The following is a 24,756-nucleotide window of genomic DNA, read 5'->3' as shown; positions in this document are numbered from 1 at the left end:
CGTATTGGAGCAGGCGTGTCACTTTAACCGATGCGGAACAGTATTTATAGCGGGCGGGGACTCGAGGCTGCTGTATATCTCTACCTTACCATCTACTGAGCTGGATCTAGCCGGATCTAGGAAGTGTGGGCGACGACTGTTATCGCGGGCACCTAAGTCTGTGCGGCCTTGAAAGAACTGCAAAGGACACCCTTAGGTTTTGCGTCACGTTTACCCGCAGTGTCGGTTTTCGTCGTGTTTTGTCTATGTGGCCCCCGCTTGTCTGGGCAGCCGAATGTTTGGCAGTAGTTTCGCATCGCCAATATGTGCGAGTGCTAATGGCGAGCGCTCTATTTGAAAGGAGTGCACAGAGGCCGTGTTTGCCTTGTTAAAACTGTTAATCGTGCTAATAGACAGACACAACCTATTCCTGGTACGGAAAGGCGGGCGTACAAGACAGACACAAGTACAGCGTAAACCCCCTACCAACGTGCACGTCTTTAGTTTGAGGTTTGTCTGCCCTCGTGTCTACTCTATTCATTCCTTGTCCGCTATGTTGTGCGAAAAATCGGAATGGCTTATTTATGTAGCTGCTACATCTGCACAGAGCATCCGGTATAGTTATAACACAAGGAACATTTTGAAAAAAGCTTCATTAGATTAGTTTTTATTATGGTAGTTGCACAGGTTATTCCATAGTGTCACATGTGCACGAAAATTAGAGGCTGCACAGCTGGGCTTTAAAGTGTTTAGCCCTCAAATACGCCGGGTGTTTTTTTTTTTTTTTTTTTTTTCTGGAGTGTGCGAGTGTGCTTTAAGAGGAAGTTAGCTCATGTATTGCCTTTTCATATCTTAACAGGCAGGCTTGAGTGAGCGATGCCTTCAGTCTTGCTCTGCAATTTGCTAGTAGCCTCGTAGTTAGCTTAGAAGGTAGAGCAGAAAGGTGTTGGCCCCTCATTCAATCCCCAGACAGGAACAAATTTTTCTTCACCTGCAAAGCTTTCTTTCTAATAAACCCAATTTGTGTTTCCTTCATAGCTTGGTGCTGCTTTATGATGGGTCACAAAACTTCCTTCACCTTGCATATGGCCACACAGCTGACTTGCCATAAACAGGCAATGCTGCATGGATGAGGATGACATTTTGTGCATTGCTAAGAATTTTTTTTTTTTTTTTTTTTTCCTCTGAGAGACTGCAGTTAGAGCATTTCACTATGGTCCTTGACCAGACAAATATTCATTGAACCCTTTACTAGGCAATTAATAATGAGTTGTCATATAGTGAATGGGAGAACTCAGTGCCTCAAATGTTTTAGAGGACTCAGCTTCAATATATTGCACAATATAAAACAAATATTTAAAGTTGGCAGTCCATTAGTATTATGCAGTTTTGCTTGTCCAAATGCACATGTGATCTGCAACTTGTAACCATTATGGCCAGAACTGCAAGCAGAGTTTATTTCTTGACATTTTATGATGCGAACATTTCTAGATGTTGCAAAACAAAAGCATTAAACAATCACAGCTAATTCACATTTATTAACAACTTCAATTAGTGATCTCACACTGCTGCTGTGGCTCAGTGACTGTGGCATGCTGCTGAGCATGACATCATTGCATTTGATTCTTGGCTGCAGTGACTGCATTGTTGTGAATCTTAAGTGTTTAAGACTGTTTGTGTGTCTTGCTTTAAGTGGACATTAAAGAACCCCCCGTGGCCACCGTTGAATGGAGCCCTCCACAGTGGCATCCATTATAGCCCCTTGTTGCCTTAGGACGTAAACCGCATCAATCAATCGGTCGTTGCTCTCACATTCTTGACATATTGCTTTCTTATTTATATATATATATATATATATATATATATATATATATATATATGTGTGTGTGTGTGCATCTGTACAGAGACCTGTGTTTTATTGCAGTAGCAATTGTACGGACACTCCAGGTAAATTTTCATGGGATGTTCCATATGTATTTATGTACATGTATGCTATATATTTAGCTAAGTCATATATGCAAGGCAGATGCTGTGCTATTCAACCACCAAATTGCTCAGACCAGGTCTTATGTTCCTGACTGAATTATTCATCAGAATAATTGGAAATTGCAGTGTGCAAACAAAAGTAATGAAACATTTCATCTACAGCACATGCCTTTTAGCTTAAGAAGTGCGAGACAATAGTAGTGCTCACGATCTGAAAATCATGTAATTTCGCTTGCCATGCTTTACAGGCAAGCGCAGTGGCACCTGCGTGGTGCTATTACACACCCTACACGGTGTGTCAAAGCTTTTAGGGTGCCAGAAATTTTGGTGCACTTGCATATGTCGCATCTGCGTACAGTTGCACTCGCGTATAGTTAGAACACCATCAGAAGTTCAAGCACAATGCTAGTGAGGTCGGTGCTTCACCTGAAGGGGGGAAACTGCCACTCTTCTTTTTGGCCATTAGGATCGCACAAACAAAGATTTCACGTTTACCTCCATTTTGTTCTTGCTCAAATTTCGCAGAGAGATAACATTTTACGGTTCGGATCATTCAATATAGCAGCTGGCATGGCAACTTCCCTGGTATGTAAAGGAAAAAATGGTGGATTTGCTTTTCTCTGCACTCCTCATATGTCCACATCGCACCGCCCAGCAAGTAGTAAAAACCAGTCTCGGAGGCTTTGCTGTGCCACATGACAAACGACAGAAGAGACCGGGTGACGACATAGATACGACGTTTTATACGTCATTAATGACGAGAGGCCAAGGCAACTGGGATTCTTTGTCTTTTCCTTAAAAACTAGGCAAGTAGCAGCAGCAAGTATTACACTGAACGATCCAGACCATAAAGTGCGATCTTGCCACTACATTTGAACAGTAACAGAGCAGCAGGAAGTGCGAGATGTAATTCTTTGTTTTAATGATTTTAAGGGAGAAATGCAGGTCTGTATGCATTATAGCGCTTTTTTTTTTTCTGTTTTGCTTGCTTTTCATCTGACAGGTGTCGTGACTCTGAAGGGCACACTCATATATGACATACAGCACTGAACTCTCAAATGTTTTTGCTGTAGCAGTCTTAATTAACATGTCAATTCATGGGCATACTGGGATTGCCTGTTCTGCACATGCAGTGAATAGGTCATTGAATGATGTTATAACTGATGTAGTCAAGGCTCATTTGCACTAAATAATAGTCATAATCGCAGCCACATGCCCTCGGAATCGTCACATTTATTCAACTTCAGAGCAAGTACGGCAACCATGCGCCAGTATGAACTTTTGACAAAATCAGCTGGCTCTTCGGTAATGGATTTTACTGACCAATGGAAGCACATGCAAAACGTTATGTTTCCTACAATAACTACTAGAGGGAACTCTGGCGCGAAATGTCTACAGGAGCTGCAATCACAGCAGTTCAGCCAGCGTATGTAAATGATGGACAGTATACAGGGATCTGCCCATACTTTGTCCTTCTGTCTTGAAACAGCTTTGTTGCTTTGCAAATTGCGTATTTTGCAACAATATATTTCGCTATATATGCAACAATTTGCAGTGAATGTGCATGCGTGCACCGTCTGATTGCCTGCTGCGTTTACAAAAGTAGCATTGCCTTGAAATTTTGCCTAGTAAAGGCAGATATAGCATACTAAACAAAGCTGCAAGAACGTTCGAAGCCACAAGCTTGAATATGGACAAATCCATGTGATAACCATCATTTCCATGGTAGCCGAACAATACCAGCACCTGAGTTCCATATAGCAGTTTTAGTGGGAGACCCTGTGCATGTAAGAACACCGGATTTAGTTCTTCATAGGTGCGTTCAAGGTCACTGTAGCGACCATGCACACAGCTTGCCTTCTGGTGAGGTGCAATGCAGGTGCTCTGCCATCGTCATTCAGTTTGCACATTGACCAGACCCCAATTTATTTAGCAATTCATCTGACTTACTGCAGTTGTAGTAGCCCGTACGGCATGTGTGAAAGCCATAAGATAACAAGATACCAGTAACAATAAGACATGCAGCTCAGGCACAATGTATGCAGGAGTGTAGTTCATCTTAAAGCCACAACACTAAAATAAATTTGGAACACGGAAAGGGCCTAAATGATAACAGTTAATTTCTTGTAAAAAATTGGAATGAGGAAAAGAAATATACTGAGATGTCTGTAGCACCACTTAGCATTTTAGAAGAGCATCAGCTGGAACAGCTGCGATCTGGCCAACAGTTGGCAACACTAGAAGAAAAAAACAGAAGCTTGATGTCTTGAATGCTTTAGCTTGCTGTATCTCTATCCATCGCTTCCTGCCCCCTGTTGCGATTCAGAGCGTGCAACTGCCTTGTTATGGGTAGTTCGGCCATTAAAGATTCCTCTATTCAGACACAGCCCGTTGTAGTTATGAGTAAGCTTTGCCTTTTAAATCCTGGACCATAAACGACTGTAGGGGTCAGCTCCAGTGATTTCGTTGCTGGCATGAAAAAAAAAGATGAATAGCTGCAGTCTTTCTCTGTTCAACGTTTGAAACGCTAGTGCGGGGGGTAAAATGATTGCTATTGTGGGTGCTATGATGCTGCAACACAAGGTCCCCTTTCTGGAGGCACAGAAGCAAGTAAGTTTGTGGGTGTGTGCAGCTTATTTCCAAAGCAAAGTTCTCCGAAGTGTGCAGAATTGAAGTGATTAACAGCTGGCTGGCTGTTAGCTGGCTTCAGCTGGCTGAAGCCACCATTTCAACAAGCGGAAGGCATTCCCCTTGTTTAAACTTTAGCAATGACATTCCCTGTTTGTCCACTGTTATTTCCAATGGGTAGTGTAACTGACATTGGTCCTATTTCTGTCTCTCCAGCTATGTAGGCAAAGTATAACACTTGTCTTTTGAAGTGTGTTTAACTTCTTGCAGCATTTCTTTTGCAACTGGAGACGCCTAGACAACACCAGTAGTACTAATGAAGGTAATAATGATGACACAGTATTGCATACAGTTGAGCAAACTGCTGATGAGACCTGTGCTTCAGCATTGGCTAATGCGCATATGGTGCGTAAAAAGAGGACTCGATTGAATTCAGCTATTCCTGCAACTCGTTTAATGTGACAGCACCAGGTTCTTGCAATGGATGCTGCTATTTCTTCTCAAAAACAACTTCGCGATGCACACATTGTTACCGTCTGCTACTGTATTGCCTGTTGTGGCCTCCGAGATACTTGCACACATGCCGCCACTCTCAGAGTCTGTATGCAGCTGAAGCTCTGCACAAATCCATCATCCTACTTTTACGCCCATGCAGGACGAGCTGCTCCCAGTGATCTCCAATTACCTCTGTCTTACGCTACCTAATTCCAAATGTAGCCTGCAAATTTTCTCATCACCACCTAATTCTCTTGCCATCAAGTATGCTTACCTTCCCTTGTCACCCATTCCTTAACTCTAAGAGACCAATTTTTATCTGCCCCATCTTATACATGGCCTGTCAATTGGCTCTGTTTGCTCTCTAATCCACAAAAATGTTTTTTTGGTGTTTTAATTTGATGCTTAAAATTTTTTATTCTAGCTCTTTATGCAACCCTTAACTGTTCAAATCTTCGTTAATCCTGCAAGTTTCTGCCCCATATGTTAGTAACGGTAGAATGTGCACTTTGTTTTTCTTTAATAAGGATAGCATTAAGCTGCTGGTCATGATCGGCTAATGCTTGCCTTATGTACTCCAATCCATTTTTATTCTTCTGTGTATTATCTTCTCATGATGAGGGTCCCTTCCGAGTAGTCGACCTAGACAAAAAGTACTCTTGCGCAGATTGTAGGGGCTGGCTGCCAATCTCGCATGATCTTGCCAACGGGCATTAGTAAGCGTCAAAGCAGGGTAGTGGCTAGCACATTTGACTCCCAAGTGTGCATTGCCGCAGGAGCGCAAGTTCAAATCCCAGTAGCGATGGTTGTGGGAAAAGTTTTTCTTCAACTTGTGGTGAGGATGAAGCTGAGAATGAAGTGGTGGCGCAATGACGGCGCAGTGATGACGACTGAATGATGACAGGAGTTGTCATGGATGTGACGGAAAAGACGAGCCATCAGACCCACTCTCGAGCTGTTAACTGCTGTGGTGGTAAAAAAAATGCAGTGGTAGAGTTTTTTTTTATGTGTACTGGTGGCACGAGCATGTTGCCATGGGGCGGAGTTTCTTTTTCCATTGCTTTTGATATTAATGAATCTGTGCCAAGAGAACTTCTAAATTGCGTTGCATTTCAAGATCCACTGTACAGTTTAGTAGAGTTGAAGTGCAGAGTCGGCATGGGACAGGGAACTAGAGGTAAACAAGTAGCCTGCTGTACTCGTGGTTTACCAACTGGCCTACCCCTTAGCCTTGCTGCACAGTTTAGAGGAGTTCCGGGCTTGAGGCCAGCCAGCTGGTCCACAGTCAGTTTTGCTGTCTACCCTCTACCTTATTCTCAACTGTGATGATGAGTTCCCATACTGAGTAGTTGTAAATTGTACATGTGTAACTAAAACAGTTCTTTCAGTTCTGGCATGGAGTCCAGATGTCTACAGAACTGAAAGTTAGGCGACTTGGTATCGTTTTATCCTGTAGGGTGTACAATAAACACAAGGATGGCAAGGAAAGGTACTGACGAGATCAGTGCATAAACTCTAAATATGCAGCTTCTTTAGTGCTCTCTTCTAGCTGAATGTTTTGCATATCGAAATCAATCGGTGCTCGAAAGGGATAAGTGTGGCAAGCAGTAATACCTGCGCCATGCAAGTACAAGTAAACAAGTCTAATGGAATTCTTGCAAGTACAGAACAGCAACGAAGATGAGCACATGCTGTTTCATCGTGTTGCCGCACCAACTCACCCAGTTGCCATTAGTTTTGCAACTGTCGACAAGCTGAGCTTGTCCTTGGTCTTATTTGCCACAAGTGCACAGACAAAAACAGCTCATTCATGGAATGGAAAGGGCTCGACCGCACGTACCACACGAAGCTGGTTGTTTGAAGTAGTGACTTGGCTAATGTATTGGCTTGTGCCACACACAGAAACTAGGTTGCCAGGTTCGAGACACTTTCTATGCTTACCTGTACTTGTTTGACTGTTCATCTGTGCAGTCTAAGGAACCTGTCCGGGTGCTCGTCACTGGCGCAGCAGGCCAGATTGCCTACTCGCTGGTGCCCATCATTGCCAGGGGCCAGGTGTTTGGTTGTGACCAGGTGAGTCAAGTTGGATACAGCTCTCCAGTTTTTTCAAGAGGCTCTTGCATGAAAACACAAGTTGGTTGACTTGCATCATTAAGCCTCTGAGCATGGCCTTCTTCTTTGTTCACTGCTTCTACGTGTAGAGTTAAGAGAGAAAATGCTTTATGCACGATTCAGAGGTAAGTGACCTTCCACTGTATGCCTCGTTTAATTACTCAATTTGTTGTATGTCTGCCTGTTACTGAAATTCTGAGCATGTGTGTTTCTAAGTTTCTTGCTTATGTACAACGAGTACAATTTTAGATGTTCTGTTTCTTGCTTATCTTGCTTTCAGCTGTTGTGCAACCCTGCTTGAAGTTCACTTGAGAAAAATGAAGGGAGAAATTACGAGATAGAAAGTTGGAATTTGGCTATAAGTAGCGCACAGTTCATGATCCATCTTTCATAGCCTTCAAACATTGATCAAGCTGAAGACTATGAAAGGTGGAGTATGGACAACACATTTTATAAGTCACTATTTCAGTATCCCTATGAAACAGGCCTGCGTGCTTATATTTAGTTTCAAAGTAACATTTTGCCTTGTGGCAACTCAAGCAAGAAAAGAGAAAGCTGCAAGTAGCTGTGATGGAACTCGTATAAGGCCTCATGAAAATAAGTGTACTCTAAAACTGCAAAGTTATAGTAGTTTAGTTTACCAAACATAATGTTACCACTGCTCTCCATAATGCCTTTTGCCTGGAAGGCATTAATAAAAAAATAAAAGATCAAATAAGTGTCAATGCCAAAGACTATACTGTTGTACATGGTGGTTCAAATAATTTGATGATGATATGTTGATTATATCTATTTATTTCTTTGTCACTTTATAATGTTTACTATTTGCTCATTTAGTATCTTTATGATCACTCAGTATTTTCAAACGCTCTCCTATTATCTTTCATCAACACTTATACGAACTGAGTGATGAAAACATACATTGTATATCCAAGAACACATTACAGCAAATACTTTTGTAAATGTTAACATTTTTGTGTGTCGCACGAAAAATATTTCTTCGCCATCAAAGTTGTGACATTTATGCTCTTGCTTTACGTTTTTTTTTTTTTTCTTCCTACAAGTATGTACAATCAATGTGTTGCCATGTTGCTGCCTGTTGTTCACGAGGAGGTGGGACAAGTCAAGCTGCCGTTATGCAGCTTTTATCCTGCCATCCCTACCACCTCAGTACATCAGTGTACTTACGTGGTAAAAAAATAAACTTCAAACCGATTTGTGCCATACTTCTTGCACAGCTGGTCGACTTTGTCTTTAACATCGACGCTTAGTTCACCCTTTCTTCTTTTTTTGACCAAGGGGACAAGTGGGCCCATCCCAACAATGTGCCATCTATGGTGTAATGTTAATTTTCTACTATATCTGCACTAAATATGCCCATGGCGTTAGTTTCACCTACGTAGCAACTAATTCTTGATTATAGTCTAGTTCAGAACCTGCACGTTGTTGCCTTTTGTGACTTGCTATGGCACTCTGGAGGCGTGAAAGTTTTCTTTTTCTTTCCGGGAAGTGGTTGCAAGATACCCAGATCTCAGATACGCCAAACCTGAGTGAACTCTGCAAAGAAGACCTTGTCTTCAAAAAGTGAACAAGACAGGCATGAAAAGGGCAACTATGTTTTGATAGCAGGCTGCCAGTTGGTTAATGTGTGCTGGTTATATTGGTACTTATATCACTCTTCGTAATTAAGCTAGTAATGAGCAGTGTGCTTGTGCCATTGCTTTTCTTGCATATCTTCTCACACTGCGCTTACTTTCTTCAGTCAGTGACTAACCCTAAAGCAAGCACTGCCGTACAGGCTTCATTGTAGCTACGTGCTTTTCTCATGTTGATATCAGCTCTAGCTTTCATGACTCTTCCTCCACATTGCATATTTCTGCAGAACTTGACAAATGAAAGCAAAAAACAAATTATAAAAATATTGCTCGTTTAATCTTGCTAGTTACGAGGTAAAGTCACCAAATGGCTGTGGCTGCTGTTGTTGCATTGCAGCCTGTGGTTCTGCACTTGCTGGACATCCCCATGATGATGGGGGTCCTCAATGGCGTCGTCATGGAGCTGGTGGACTGTGCCTTCCCTCTCTTGAAAGGTGAGCTGCTTGCTTTTGGCAACAGACAAATGGCAGGCATTTTAATATTTTGATGTGAATGTTGTGCTGCTAGATGGTGCCAGCTTCTGAAAAAAAAACATTTTGGGGGCGCTGTGGCTGGGCGAAATGGAGTGCAAGTCTGGGATCTTATGGGTGTTAAAATGGTGGAGCAAAGACGGGCGGCTGCATGACAACAGCCGCCTATTACATTCATTGCTTGCACGCACAAGCAAACATAAATACATTTCCCTCAATGACCGTGGAAACTCTTTATCAAAACGATGGAGCGAGGAATTGCGGTAGCAGGAGCGAGGGGATTGACCTTTGTGTGGCCTCACTTTGACGCAAACTAAGCGACGAGAACATGGCGCAGTGTGTCTAGATGTGTACACTCTTGTCTCCATCGCAGATCGCTTTCAAGATAGGGGCCGCGCGGCCATGCTGTACGTAGCAGCCGCCTGTGTAGAACGCCTCTCCTGTTTGCGCCAGTGCCGTATGCAAGTTTCGGGAACTCCGAACGCCCGTGATGTGGCCCGATTTCCGTCCGTCCCTGCACACATGATCACTTTCCTTTTAATTGTGGCATCGTGTTGAACTCTGCACTTCTTTGCAGTCGGCACTTCCATGCTGATAGAGCAAATGCAGAAAACAGGAAAACGGATGGTGCATTAACCTAAGCCAAAGGAAGCATTGTCTAAGCATACATACTGCAGCACACGGAGGAAGCTACGACAGCTAGGCCCGAACCGCGTACGAGGCGGCCAATTTGAAATGCCAATGGCGGTATGGTAATGCAGATTTAGGGTCGTACTCGATTCTAATGTGAATGCAATTTTTGTACCCATTTTATCTGAAAAAAGATGCGCGTTAGATTCAAGTAAATACGGTAGGTCATGAGTTAGCATGATGTTAAATACGGAGTTACTATTTTTGTCTGATTTGCTGCTTGCCTTTGCTGCTTGGACAGCTCAGGTGAGCTGTGTTCAGAGCTTCCAGGGTATCTACCAACCAGGAAAACTGGGAATTCTCAGGGATTTTGAATAGTCTGGAAATACTCAGGGAAAACTCAGGCAATTTGTGCACGGGAAAATCGGGGAAAATTAGCTGTAATTTTATTGAAAGGGAATGAAAGTCGCGATAACGCTGGCTCGGGTAACAGACAAAAATCGTAATGAATCCTCTTTGTCACCGTGTCATCGGCTGGAGGAGTTGCCATTGTACAGTCAACAAAGAGTTTCCGGATGCTTGATAATTTGGACGGCTTCGCGGCACCACCACGTACCCCACAGAGTCAATGTATATGAACATCTGAAGTTTCGGACGCAAGAACCGTTCACCATCTGATTTTCTGTACTTCTTGCCGTGACTGCAGATCTGAAATGTCATTCAAGCCACCACCGCTGCCGTTTTGATTACCTCGCCACCTTGAACTGGCGCGTATGCGCACACATCCGCTGGCAGCCGTAGTCACCACTGCGGCAAAGCTAGGCCTAGCTGCTTCGACATTCACTATTAAGCTTCTTGCCGTTGGGTGCCGTATTTTTCATTGAAAGGATTCGCTGCTGTCAGCAATAGCACCGACTTCACCTTTGCGGTCCTCGCGATTGGATTCGAAGCTCGGAAAGCACGGTGCGTTCCATAATGCCAGTTCGCGAAAGTCAGCTTCACCTCTGAACATAAATGTTCGCTGGTGAAGCATACACAAAAGTATTGCGGTAAAGCATAACAAGCGTGGGAAGGGGCAATTGCCATGGGACACAGTATGTATTCCTTAATTATACACGCGTCCACCCGGTATCTCTTCTCACAGTATGAGCACCAATATGCCTGATACTTGTACTGGCAGGCCTTCAGCGCTTTTTTTCGGATGTCCCTGTGGCGATTTCAGCCCTTAAGGGCAGTAAAAGACATGCATTCATTTTTCCCGACTGGCCGATTTTTCTGACTTTTTTGCGGCCCCTAGGGAGTCCGAAAAATGGGACGTTGACTGTACAACTGACCAAGAAGATGCTTCAAATGGTCCATGGGACATACACACAGCGGAAGCAAGCCAACAACAGAAAGGACCATGCATTGAGGAATGAACGGGAAAGGAAGCATGCTGCCGCTTCTTTGAAGGAGCTTGAGCTCAGAAAAAAAAATTATGTTATCTGTTGCAAAGATGCAGGTGTCCCTCATCCAAACCAAAACAAACTCTTTATAGCAGTGAAACGCAACACTGAGGCGTCGTGTGTGAGCTGAGAGTATGTCAGGACAGTTGAGGTTGACTTACGAGCCGCTGAGAGAGAATCTCAATTGTGACATAGTTTGGGCGTCATGCCAATGAGCTTGCTATCAGTTGATAGAAACAGCTCGTATTCGAAAATATTTGCTTCTGTAAGCATCTCCTTTTTATTCATATTTGAAAATGTTTGACTCAATTTTCAGTTGGTTTTACCATTTTTTGGAGACATTTTATTTGCTGTGAATTTTACTAACCCCTCCCTTCTGTCTTCTTGCTCAAAATAAACACTACTCCTTCCTATTCAAAGTGGATCAAGTTTTTATTTATCTTTTCGCATGCTTACTAAAGAGAGAGTTTCGGGCGACATGGTGTCAGCCTGTCTTGACATGAAACAAAGTTCTTCATTACTCAGGTAATTTTGCAAAAGCGCTCGGGGAAAACCTGGAAAATTCGGGGAATTTGGAAGTTTTAACTTGGTAGGCACCCTGGCTTCAGCTCAGCACTGATGATTTCAAAGAAGGCTTCGAGCCTCTGGTGGCCTGCCTCTCCTCTGGGGACGTATGGTATGGTATGAAAAACTTTGTTCAGGTCCTTTAGGTCACGCTGGTGTCCTAGCCCGAAGAGGGCCGCTCCCACGTTGGGACCGAAAGGCCTAGCCTCTAGACCGCATTGTGGGCCCAGTAGGCTGCCCATGTCTGTTATTCTAGTTCGGAGCTACGGAGGGCCGCGTCCCAGCGCTCTTTGGTGTTGTCCTTGTCACCGCGTAACGCAGAGCACTGCCAGAGCATAATTACACTAATTATTCAATTGATCATTTTTATTTCTAGTAGAAGTAATGGCTGCCTCTTCAAGTAATGTAGATCAAGGGTTAGAATTGCGCTATCTGCCATAGACAATCCTAAAAAAATTTGGCGCACCTAAAGAAACATAACCTGTAGCCTGCTTCTATGGTCATGCCTATTAGTCATTCAAAAACATGAAAAAAAGTTACCGACAGCATAAAATAACAAGTGAACTGCTGACATTGAAATTTCACTAGGAAAGAAATTCACAAGATTATTGTGGTTTTCTCAAAACACAAGTTTGCATGGAAAGGGTTAATTTCATGAAAACCGACATTTGTGTGCGTGTGTGTGTGTGTGAGTGCGCATGAAAGAGATACAGTAGAATCTTGTTAATTTGAATTCCAAGGTGACTAGAAATTTATTGGAATAAAATGGAGTTTGAACTAACGAGAGCCCCCTTTAAATATATCACCCAATCAATCGTAGAGTACAACATGCAAAACCAAAACAGTTGCTGTGCTCGCATTGAAAAAGTCTTTACCTTTCCTCCTTCAGTGCAGGACGATCAGAGCATAGGTTCCATATAAAGTTAAAGTGCTATCAGATCGCAGCTCATGCACCGTTTGCGGGGGTGCAAAGGGTAACATGAGAGGGCGAGCAGAAAAGGATGGTGGCTTGACGCAAGCCGTCTTCTCACATGTCCAGTGTTGGAGATGACGTGATCGAGCACACTATAGGAGTGTGGGGCAGGGAAACGGGGTCGTCGTCACGTAGGCTTAGCTGTGAATGTCTGGTAGCAAGTGTCTGGAGACCTACCCATAAAATCAGTGACTTTAATTTCAACAACTTATTTCCACCTTTAGCAGTCCCCCACATGACAGCGAGCTCTATAAATCTTTTTTTCCACGAATGCAGATGTGGTGGCCACAGATGATGAGAAGGTTGCCTTCGCTGGCATTGACGTAGCCTTCTTGGTGGGCTCGATGCCCCGCAAGGAGGGCATGGAACGCAAGGACCTGCTTGCCGCGAACGTCAAGATCTTCAAGAGCCAGGGGCGGGCCCTTGACCAGTATGCCAAGAAATCTGTCAAGGTAGGAAACCGTACAAGAAGTGGGCGCTGCTTCTCACCATACCTCTGTGGCTTTACTACGATTGCTGTCACCATGTTGACATCCTCAATTACGTGCACATAGCTAGCTGCCCCCCAAAAAATTTGGGCAAAACTAATCTACAGTGACTAACAGAGTGTGCAAATAGTTAAAACGCATCACGTACTGCAGTCGTACTCCTCTCTCGTGCTTTTCTCTGAATATGCCACGCCTTCTGGAAGTCTGCGCATACCGAGTGGTATCAGAGGTTTGTCGGTGAACAGCACATGCCCAGCGGCACATACCTACATGCACGACTCACATTTTGAGACTGCACTAACTCCCGGATAAGAAAAAAAGAGGGAGGGGAGGAGGCGCTGCGCAGCTGCTGTTTCAGTTGCCATGACGAAGAAAACAGCCACATGCACTCTTTCTTGACTTAAGGGGGGACACGGCTCTTTGCGGCGAAAAAATCGCGCAAAAATCGATTTTTTGAAAATGAGATTTTCGATATCTACAGCTAATATTCCTTTAATTCACTAAGTTTCGAATCTCAGGGAAGAGTATTTCGTCCGCAATATCAATTTATAACATCACTGTGAGCTGAATTCCGCGCAAAAACAGCCCTTTTTATCGCGGCGCGTAGCTCTTTTTCTATGCGCGCGATCGCAGCCATCTTGGTATCGTCGGAAAGAGGAGCCTTCCTTCTTTATTTTCCCGCCAAAAGTGACTCCGTCGGTTCGCCAGTGACGTTGAAATCCGGGGAGAAAAAGAAGTCCGAACGCGCGATCCGATTCGTTGACTAGCGCACGTGACCAAAAACGCGTGCTGTGGTTGGCTGCGCGAGGTTCCCGTCGTCTGCTCCACTCCGCAGGCGACGCGACGGTGCGCCTCGTTGTTCTCAGTCGTACGTTTGTGACAAGTGCGGAACTATGTCCAATCCACCGAGGAAGTTCGCCACGATGAACAAGTTCGGTAAAAAGAAGAAGCGAACAACTTATAACTTTCAGAAGCGCTCTGTTCCTTCGGAAAACATCGAGAATAGCCCGCCGCCAACCGCAAATGTTGCCCAAGCCGCGGACGACGCCGAAGTAGGCCTAGCCAGCTCACCAACGAGTGAAGTTGTTACGGACGGCGGCCGCGTTCGGCATGACACTGCAATGTTGCAACATGCGGATTTGCTGCAGAGGGATATGAATGCCAAAAGAAAACTTCAAGTCCTTGCTTCAACGCCAGCAACAAAACGGAAGTTGGATTCCCTTACTCACGCCGACGACGTTGCGGCCGAACCAGTCGACGTGGAGGTAGTCTTCGCTATCGTTTGTTTGGACGCCGTGAATGAACTGATGTCGTTTGTGAAGTGCAAGGTGTGCGGCGGTAGCGTCACAGTAGGCAAACGCGAACGAGAATATGGCCTTGCCATAAAGATTGTTATCGCGTGTGCGTGTTGCGGTGATATCGCGTCGGCGTGGAGCTCGCCCCGCGTGAACGGTAGCCAGAAGTGCAACCCGTTTGTTGTGAACGTTCTTGCCGCGCGCGCGATGCAAGCCACCGCGAATCGGCGAACGGCGCTGAACGATATTTTTGCCACAATGAACATCTCCCACCGTGGTCTTCATACGAAAACGTGGCAGCGGTATGTGAAAAGGAAGCTGGCACCCGCGGCGGCACTTGCTGCCGAGAAGCAGACGGCACTGTGCGCGCAACCGGTTCGGCAACTGTACGACGAATTGGAGCTTGGAAATCCGGGAAATATTGCCGTGTCATACGACGGTTCCTGGATGACGCGCGGCCACTCGTCTCACATTGGCGTAGGCGCCGTCATAGAGCTGTTTACGGGGCTAGTCCTCGACTATGTGGTGCTCAGCAACTTCTGCGCTGAAGTCTAGAAGCGTACGGTGAGGGGCTAGTTGGTATAGCATTACGAAATCCAAGAAAAAACTGCGCAAAAAAAGGGACAAGATGAAGAAAGAACCACACAACACGGGCGCAGACTAACAACTGGTTTAATGCACCATCGCCTCTTTCCCACCAACAACAGAACGCATGCGCACCGGCCACAAAGACAAAAGCAGCTGTCAGGTGGTCAAGCCTAGAAACGCCAACTCCTTGCGGTACAAATGTATGGAAGCTTCGCTAACGCATTTATCAGGCCCTAATCTCGCGATTTCAAAGGCTTCGATTATTTCGCGCTCTTTCTTATCCCTTGCGCGTCCGACAATCTTAGTCCTGCCGAAAAGTGGGGTACAAGCATTCCCGTCATGCCTGCAGGTCTTGCAATGCTTCGGAAGATGCTGTCCTCTAGAATCATCTAGGGAATTAGCGTGTTCTAACAATCTAATATTAATGCAGCGCCCTGTTTGCCCAACATACACGTTGCCACAACTCAGCGGAATCTCATAAATGACATTCGCTCTACAGGGCACAAACTTGTTCCTGTGGTTAGTGCAGCACTCAATTTTCTTTTTTCTATCAGGTCTAACTAAATTGCACAGACTAGACAGCTTATAAGGTGCCGAAAAGAGAACCTGAATGCCGAATGTGTGGTTCTTTCTTCGTCTTGTCCCTTTTTTTGCGCAGTTTTTTCTTGGATTTCGTTCTGCGCTGGTTGTGAGCATGGGCCAAAGGATAATGACCCGAGTTATAAAGCTTGGAAGGAGAGCCATGCCTGTCAGAAAAACACCTCCAAGAAGGCCGGCGAAATGGAAGTTGAAGCTGCCCTCATCCTTTTCCAAAGGTCACTGCAGCGGCATAACCTGAGGTACACCACCCTACTCTCAGATGGTGACAGTCGCGCTTTCCTTGCGCTGCAGGAAGCCAGAGTGTATGGATACATTTCAGTGGAAAAGGAAGACTGTACAAACCACGTACAGAAACGTATGGGCACAAGTTTGCGAAACCTTATTGCAAAGCATAAGGGACCTGGATTGGAGAGCCTTGGTGGTAAAGGCAAACTAACCAACGACTTAGTCACGAAGCTGACACAATATTATGGCTGGGCCCTGAAGACTCACAAGGGTGATGTGCAAGGAATGAAACGGGCTGTGATGGCAACTTATCACCACACAACATCAAATGACTTGATATCGGACCACAGCTACTGTCCACCAGGACCAAGCTCGTGGTGCCGGCAAAATGCAGCAAGCGCTAAGGGTGAGGCAGCCCCTAAGCACCGCTACAATTTGCCTCCTCATGTCTGTGAAGCCCTGTTGCCCATTTATGAGCGCCTGTCTGATGAAAAGCTCCTTGAGCGGTGCCTACGGGGCAGTACTCAGAACAGCAACGAGTCTCTCCACTCCCTGATATGGGCACTGGCTCCAAAGGAACAGCATGCTTCATTGTTCACCGTGCAAGCCACAGTAGCTGAGGCAGTCATGAAATGCAATGCTGGCTGTGAGACGACCTCTGCAGCAATATTGAAAGAGCTGCACCTCAACCCTGGTATACCCAGCATGAAACGCATGGTGGAGAAGGACCGCCGTCGAGCAGTTGCATCTGCAAAAAAGCGCAAGACCACTACGGACATGCAGAATTCTTTCAGGAAACGCCATTTGGATGGTCGTAGTCAAAGTGACTACATTCCTGGTGGCTTTTAGCTACTTTCACTGCGAAATAGTGCACAATTTTTTCTGCACTTTTGATTAAAAGTGACTTCACTTCTTTTTTCTCGTTTTCTCAAAACATCGATTTTTGACTTCTTGCTGATTTGCGGCAACCATATCTCTGCCTTCAAGGCAGGTAGAGGCATAATTTTTGTTGTGGCTCGTAGCTGAGTGTACAAAGCACACAGGGGTAGGAACAGATTTTGGAATTTATGCTTTAAAATTTTTCACTTCTGCTTTAGATCACACAATAGGGCACCCACAATTGGAACAGTGAAGATTGAATTGCTATAAAATTACTAATATTTAATATATCAAAAAAGTATTCCTACCATTGTGTTTCTTATGTTTTCTAGTACCTAGGCGTGTGCCAATATGAATTTTTGTAGCGCAGTTTTTTTTCTATTGTTTCCGCAAATTATGGACAATGAATTTCATTTATCTTCAGAACTAAATGGCCTATTGGAAAAATAATTACATATTTGAAATCAGCACAAAAACCTTAACAAGACTGGAAAGTTTCATTAATATTGATGGAAAAAGATGATGAACATTAATTTAATAGCAGTGTCCCCCCTTAAGCACACTAAACACACAACATAAGTTACGGCCCTCCGGGCCATAAATAATGGAAGCCTTGTAGAGATTTGCCCTTCAACTTTATATCATTTGTATGTTAGTTTTCTACTTTGGACACGTAGAAAGTGGGCACACATTTGATTCGAGGGCATCATGGAATGGGGCAAATACTGCCAAGCTAATCGAGCGTGAATTTTGTTGTTTTTCCTGCGGCTTGTTTAATTTAACCTGTCGAAGAATTTGATCTATTTTGTCAGTACCGTTGGGGTCGAATTAACGGAAGTAAACTGTATTTGTTGTATTTCCTCTGAGGGGCATTTGGTGCTTCATTTATAACGTATCGCTGACTTCAGGTTTACCATCATACCTTGATGTAATGATCATGTATATAAAAATTATTGGGTATAACGAAGTAAATGTCAAATTTTTCTTAACACTGGTACGTAATAAATACATGCTCGTAACAAATATTGCATGAAACAAAGGTGTTTTCGTGTTTCATAAGGCTTCGTTATAGCGACGCCCGACTGTAAATCTTCAAAATGGCAAGCACAGCTGCTCCTGCACATGGATTTCCTCTATGTGCAGATTGATTGTCACGATTAGCATTTGATATGGTACCCAACTGTGCGTGTAACTGTGGCTAACTGTATCTTCGTGCTATGTTTGCCCGCACAGATTCTGGTGGTGGGCAACCCAGCGAACACGAATGCCCTCATCTGCTCCAAGTACGCCCCGTCCATTCCCAAGGAGAACTTCTCGGCCATGACGCGTCTCGACCACAACAGGGCAAAGGGACAGGTACGCACTGCTTCTGTAGGCCAAGCATGATAGTTCTTGTTGTAAGACATGAGCAGTCAGCACAACGCTTTAAAGGGACACTAAAGGCAAATACAAAGTCAAGCTAAAGTGATAGATTAGTGCTCGAGAATCTCTAAGGCGTCAATGTTATCGTGAATAGAGCCTTAATAATCGAGAAATCAAGGTAAATGCAGGACATGATTAGAGACTCCCATGGGACATTCAAGCACTTGCCCGATGACAAAAGCACTGCCCAGTTAAATTTTGTCAGTAGTACTCAACTAGTCGTTGCAAAAAACATCCTCGTATTGTATTGTAAGATGAAATAAAATGCTACCTGTCCAGTTGCATTTCATGCTCAGAAAGGAGAACTCATTGAAATTACCGTTTACAACGACGTGGGCGGTTGAAAGGTTTCGTTTTCACTCGACTCTGCTCCACCCATGCTTACACGTTTCAGTACTTTCCTGATCGCATAGTGCTGCGCTGGTTTTGCTGGCTCGCGAAACACGCACAAACTGCAAGTAGCAGAGGATTCAACTTCCATGTGATGTCGCGGGATTCCCAAGCGGTCTACGCCACTTGACCAAAAAGTAGCTGCAGAGGCGAATCCGCCGCTCTGTCTTGGCTCGGTGCCGCTGTCTGTCTGCCGCCGTTTTACTCGCAGATGGCAGCAAAGGACGGTAATGGCGTATGCAACGTCACCACTCTCCTGGTTGGGTGGCGGGTGATTTAAATTTCGAAAACGGTATTCGGACCCTTCAGATGCAGTTTTCTCGTATACTAAGTCTCTTCTTGGCACTAAACAAGCGTTTTGAGGTTTCTGGAATGGTAGTTAGACAGCCCACGTCGACTTGGTATTTGCCTTTAGTGTCCCTTTAATGCACCGTCTGCGGCATTGTGTGCGGTTGAGTATTAACGGTGGCACAAGTTCGGCATGCAAGATTGCAACAGTGCTGCAAAGACTGTAATCTTACGTGCCATCGACCTGCCGCAGTAGCCCAGTGGTTATTGTTTTGTGTTGGTGAGCTCCGATCCCAGTCGGAACCAATCCGATCACAGCCTTGGCAGTCGGATTTCCATGGGGACGAAATGCAAAAGCCCCCATGCATTTAGATTATGGGCACATTAAGCACCCCAGTTAACCTGGAGTCCTCCATTACGATTTGCCTCATAATTGGATCGTAGTTTTGGCAGGTAAAGCCACTGATATTCTTTCTTGTTTTTTTGCATGCCGTTGTTGTGTTTAGCTCTGGTCTCCTCCACTGTGGTATCATCTAGCTCATGTGCTGTCTTACTACTGGCTCAAAAGAGGGTGTTGATTCCCTTCTAACCGCGGGCTCTGGAAGTGCATCTTGAGTGGGGCAAAAGCCAGGCAGAGGGGGGTTGGGTAGGATTGCTCATTTCACTTGGAGAGTTTATTTGTTGTTGTTAATCTGGTGCCTAATTACAGTAGAATCTCGACACAAATCTCTCAGGATGGCGCAAGAAATTCGTATCACCCACAATTTGTGTCCATTGTAAAAGAATCTAGAAATCAAGGCAGGCTGTGGCAACGGAGTGACCGACTTGGTCAAAATTTTTCATTCTTTAATCTTTCTTCCTGCAATTCTAAGACCTTCCTTTCTCGTGTTGCATTATAAGAACTAATGTATTTACTCGCATAATGATCACACCTTCTTGTCAAAAAAATTGACGCAAATTCTGGGGTACAATCATTATGCGGGTTAAATTTCCCACGAAAAAAAAAAAAATTTTCTTTTTTCATCCCGCATTTCTGCGGGATGACAAGCAGGCGGCTGGTGCCATAGAGATGCTGCCGCTGTCAGTGCGGGACACCAAAACAAAAATGACGGCCTCGTTTCTCGTGAGTACATTACGCGCATTGAAACAGTTTCTTCCGTATCAGTAATGAATAATATTGGTAATATCGGCAAGTTTGCGACAATAACATAGCCATGTCCACTTTGAGGGGACATAAACAGAGATGGGCGCGCTTAGCTGCCAGTGACAGAAACACATGACAGAAACACTGCGGCATTTGTCTTAAGTGCTATCCTAATATGGCACGTTTCCACTAAGGGTGGGCGAATATCTTAGCTGCGTTACAAGCGTCGCCGTATGAATAGGGTACACTTCTAGCGTATCAGTGTAAACGTGACAACTATCGTTGCCGCTCACAATTTGTTGCGTGCCCATGAGTGCAGATGAGAATAATCGAAAGGTGCCCCCCTTCATGTTGCTGTTGACCAAAACCATTATGAAGCCTACAAATGATAAAGCCGAGGCAAGTTTGGCTGTAGCTTCTTTTTCACGGAAGTGCGGAAAGTGATGAAAGGAGTGAAATGGGGCATCTGCTTAAGAATGTTGGGTGCATGCAGAGCGCTTGGTATGTCTTCAGGAGTCATTCGCGTAGCATTCGACAGATGGTAAGCACAATCATCATTAGCTAGACTTGGCACACAACCTATCGCTGCAACAAGTTCAGGGTGCGATCGTTACACAGGAAAGAAAAGAAATTGACTTTTGACAACAAAATTCAGGGGTGCGATCATTATGTGAGTAAATATGGTACTCAGCAGGATTTGAGAAACTTGCACATTTTTAGTGTGTTGTCCTTGAAAGCTCAAAAATAATTTTACTTTGGGAGGTACTGTAGCATCATTGGTTGCGCAGTTTTCCATTGACACGGGATCGCCATCTTGGTGTCACCGTAAACATGAGAGATGGAGATTCAAATAACCACAGCACCGTATTTCTTGCAGAAATAGAAGAGGCAGTGGGCCGCTCGCCCCCCACGGCCCCATCCAGTTCCGGAGCCCCTGCTTATAACTGTTGGATGTTTAATGGCTCTCTCTTCCTGGCCCCACAGATTGCCCAGAGGTTGAAGGTGTCAGCCGCGGACGTGCGCAACGTCATCATATGGGGCAACCACTCGTCCACCCAGTTCCCTGATGCCAGCCATGCCTCAGTGACTCTGAATGGCCAGAATGTAAAGGTCACCGACGCCATCAAGGACGAAGCCTACTTCCAGGGCGAATTTCTCACTGTGAGTCATCCTCCTCGGTCACTTGTGCCTTCTATATCCTGGTGGCATAGAATTCGTTCGAACAACGTGCAGTCAGGCTGTCATGTGGTTAGCCATGCATTGTGGTCATCTTCCAGATAAACTTCCAGAAAGGACATAAAAACGATACCAGATTGCTTTTAGAAGAATGTAGACCTTAGTATATCTACCTTGAGCTTCTCAACTAATTTGAGCAGTTGAATGTGCCTTAAAGGAGCACTAGAGATAAATGTAAAATCATTTGAGGCTGACGGTGTATTCTTTCACATCTGATTTTGCTTTTCTTTGTTAGGAAAAGATAGTGAAGGCAAAGCTTTCTTCACATGCAGACTATGCACCGATGACGTTGACCTAATGTCGCAGTTTTCATGGTAGTTTCCCACTTTTTTCTTTTTTTTCTTATACTTATTTACTTGCTTATTTCACACAATCATTGCACGGTCTCGACTGCCTGTCTGCGTTTAAGCCAGACATTTCTAACCTTCTCATTTTAGCTTGGCACTTGAGCTCCACTGGTGCTTCCTTGATCAATTGCGACAGCTGCTTGGTTGCATTGATTTGTAGCAGGGTAACTCGTGGCCAGCCGGCTGTGTATATTGGCACAGAGCTGTGATGAGCATCTAATGATTACTCTCCGTAGCAATATAAGCGCAACGCCCAGCTGTGGTAAATTTAGAGAACTTGTACTCTGCTGCGACAACTGCACTGCAGTGTGCCTCATAATCATATTGTAGCTTTGCCTCGTTAAACACCAGAATTTCTGAAATTTTTTTTTTATGCCAACACCAACTTCAAGTAGTGTCGGTGGTCACATCGGCTAACCAGGAACAACTGAGTGCATGTTTCGTGAAGACGGGCTTGCCCAATGGGTGTGAGTAATCATCCCGTGATCATTCCACTCATCTAGTGCCACTTACGAGTGATCATTAGCAGTAGACGTTGCAGGTTTTTTTTTTTCTTGTGGTCACCGCTACTGCCTGATTGGTGCAGTCTGCAGATGTCCACCACACTGCAACCAGTTGTAATGGTTTCATCTAGATATGCTGGACAACAGCAGCTATCAAAACAGCATGTGTATCGGGCCGTGAGTGATACACACCACTGCATGTTAATCTATGTGCATGTTATGTGTGGCACACTTTATACATGAATAGTTTACTCTGCATTTGATGGACCTGTTGAGCACGTGGTAGTTATCCATCAATGCCTACACATAGCCGTGCCTCACGGCAGTGCTGGGTCACCAAGCTCTCGATAAATGTATAGCAAGATTAACATTGATCAGCCCATTAGACAGGCTGGTCAGTAAACTTGTCTTCGTGACTTCTTTCAGTTTTCACTCGGTGTTTATTATGAAAGGGCTGCGTTACGGGCACGATGGGGCTAATCTCTTGTTGATCTCTACCTGTTGAATTCCTGTCAAATATTTCTAAAGTGTACAATGTCAATGAGTGCTTCTTCTATCTGCATGTGCTACTGCCGCCTGAGATGCTGTTTGTCCATCTCCTTTTGCAGACTGTACAGAAGCGTGGTGCAGCAGTGATTGCGGCACGCAAGCTCTCCAGCGCCATGTCGGCTGCGAAGGCAGCGGCTGACCACGTGCGCGACTGGTGGCAGGGCACCCCTGAGGTGAGTGTCCAGTTGTCCGAGGTAGCTGTAAACAGGACCACAGGCTGATACGAATTGGAGAAACCTTGGGAGATTTACGGTAGCTTACTGTACTCCATTTTGTACTTAGCGTGCAATGCTGCGAAATCTATGCAGCAGCAAATGAAGACAAACTTCACGCGCCCCGGTCTCGGCTCATGCGGCCTACCCATGCCATCTTGGTGTCGTTTTGACCGTGAATTCTTTGTCTCTGTCTTCCCGCAGTGCAAAATGGCGTCAGCAGCGCAGTTGAGTTGCTATTGGCATTTTCCCATGACGGAACACGGAGTGCTGATTGGCCAGAAGCTGCGCATTCGAATCCCGCAGGCTAAAGCGCACCCGCCTCGTTTTTGCCCCTTGGTCCGCCCGCCTCTACAGATGTCTGCTTGCGAGCTGCTCATCGCCTAGCGCTATCTTTTAGATTATGTTCTCAGCATTTTTCTTTTTTCGCTAGTTCTGTGGTCTTCATTCTTGCACACGATGCCGACAACGAAGTGCAAGACAATGCAGATGTTTGGTGCGCGGAAGCGGGCTGTGCAGCTTGTACGAGCATCGAACTTCCTATATTCTGCTAGGAGTGCCGACTGCATAGACGCTTGCAGCGGTCAAGCTGTGCCATCGGCGGTCGCCAATCAACAATCCGACACATTGAGTGTGCCTGGAGCCACAAGCACACCGAGTGTTTCCGAGATCGCCGGACCCAGCTCGTGTTATGAACCGGTGCCATCGAGTGTAAGCGAACCATCGACCATTCATCTGTGGACGCGTTCTCTAACTAAGGAAGAGATCGACATCAATGCTTAACACCGTGATGCTGTTCGCGCTGAACTTGGCTCCATGCTGGCGACCCGGAACAAATTTCAACTAATGGAGCTGACTCCTACACCTGCAGTTACACCTACAATTGAGGGCGAACATTTTTCTCTCGTTTAGGTGGACATTTTTAGCAGCCTGCTCAGCTGTACAGTGTGCAGATATTGCTTGGAAGGTGGTTTGACTGTGCGAGAGAGCACCAAGCTTGGACTGGCGACTAAACTCGAAGTCCTGTGCCCCTATCGTGGCACCATTGAGAGTTCGTGGACATCACCCCGTAAAAAGGACTTGCAGACTTTCGAAGTCAATGTCTGCACCGTAATGGCTTTCAAGCAAATAGGAAAGCGCTAAACGACTCTCAACGATTTTTGGGCAGTAATGAACGTTTCTCACAGAGGTCTGCACCACAAGACGTTTCAAAAGCATTTGAAAAAGACGTTCAGGTAGCCGGAGGCCCATGCCTTGGATGCGTTTTATGCTAATTCTGCCGCAGCAGTGACTATTGCATATAAACAAATGGATCCCAGCTTTTGCAAAGGCATCACCGTAGTGTATGATGGAACGTGGCACAAGTGTGGGCACACATCTCGCATTGGAGTAGGATCTATAATTGACTTCCATACAGGTCTCATCTTGGATGTCATCGTTCCCTCCAACCACTGGCTTGGATGCCAAATGGGGCCCAAACCTGGAGATGAAGCATACAACAGCTGGCACCAGCACCACATCTGCCAGAACAACACAGATGCAAAATCTGGAAGCATGGAGGTGGAGGCAGGCCTGACTTTTCAAGCGGTCCATATCCAGGCATGACCTGCGCTGCACAACCCTGGTGTTTGATGGGGACAGCCGTACCTTCTC

At 45.1% G+C, this 24,756-nt stretch overlaps 1 protein-coding gene across 2 annotated transcripts in view; it reads left to right on the top strand.

The window, feature by feature from the left end:
- LOC126533987 (malate dehydrogenase, cytoplasmic-like) overlaps positions 1 to 24,756 on the top strand; it is a 29,434-nt gene that overhangs the window by 575 nt on the left and 4,103 nt on the right. The window contains exons 1-7 of one of the 2 annotated variants that reach the window (XM_055072552.1): positions 4,495 to 4,575; positions 7,060 to 7,161; positions 9,193 to 9,289; positions 13,214 to 13,389; positions 18,246 to 18,368; positions 21,241 to 21,417; positions 22,951 to 23,064. In XM_055072552.1, the coding sequence (XP_054928527.1) occupies positions 4,510 to 4,575; positions 7,060 to 7,161; positions 9,193 to 9,289; positions 13,214 to 13,389; positions 18,246 to 18,368; positions 21,241 to 21,417; positions 22,951 to 23,064 (855 nt within the window). In that variant the 5' untranslated portion in view covers positions 4,495 to 4,509. Of the gene's footprint in view, positions 1 to 4,494; positions 4,576 to 7,059; positions 7,162 to 9,192; positions 9,290 to 13,213; positions 13,390 to 18,245; positions 18,369 to 21,240; positions 21,418 to 22,950; positions 23,065 to 24,756 lie in introns of those variants that run through there. The other variant, XM_050181207.2, reaches the window with a different exon arrangement.

Source organism: Dermacentor andersoni, chromosome 7, assembly GCF_023375885.2.
Source record: "Dermacentor andersoni chromosome 7, qqDerAnde1_hic_scaffold, whole genome shotgun sequence".
Lineage (NCBI taxonomy): Eukaryota > Metazoa > Arthropoda > Arachnida > Ixodida > Ixodidae > Dermacentor > Dermacentor andersoni.
The sequence above is the reverse complement of the archived record's forward strand: the minus strand, read 5'-3'. Positions and strand labels throughout refer to the sequence as shown.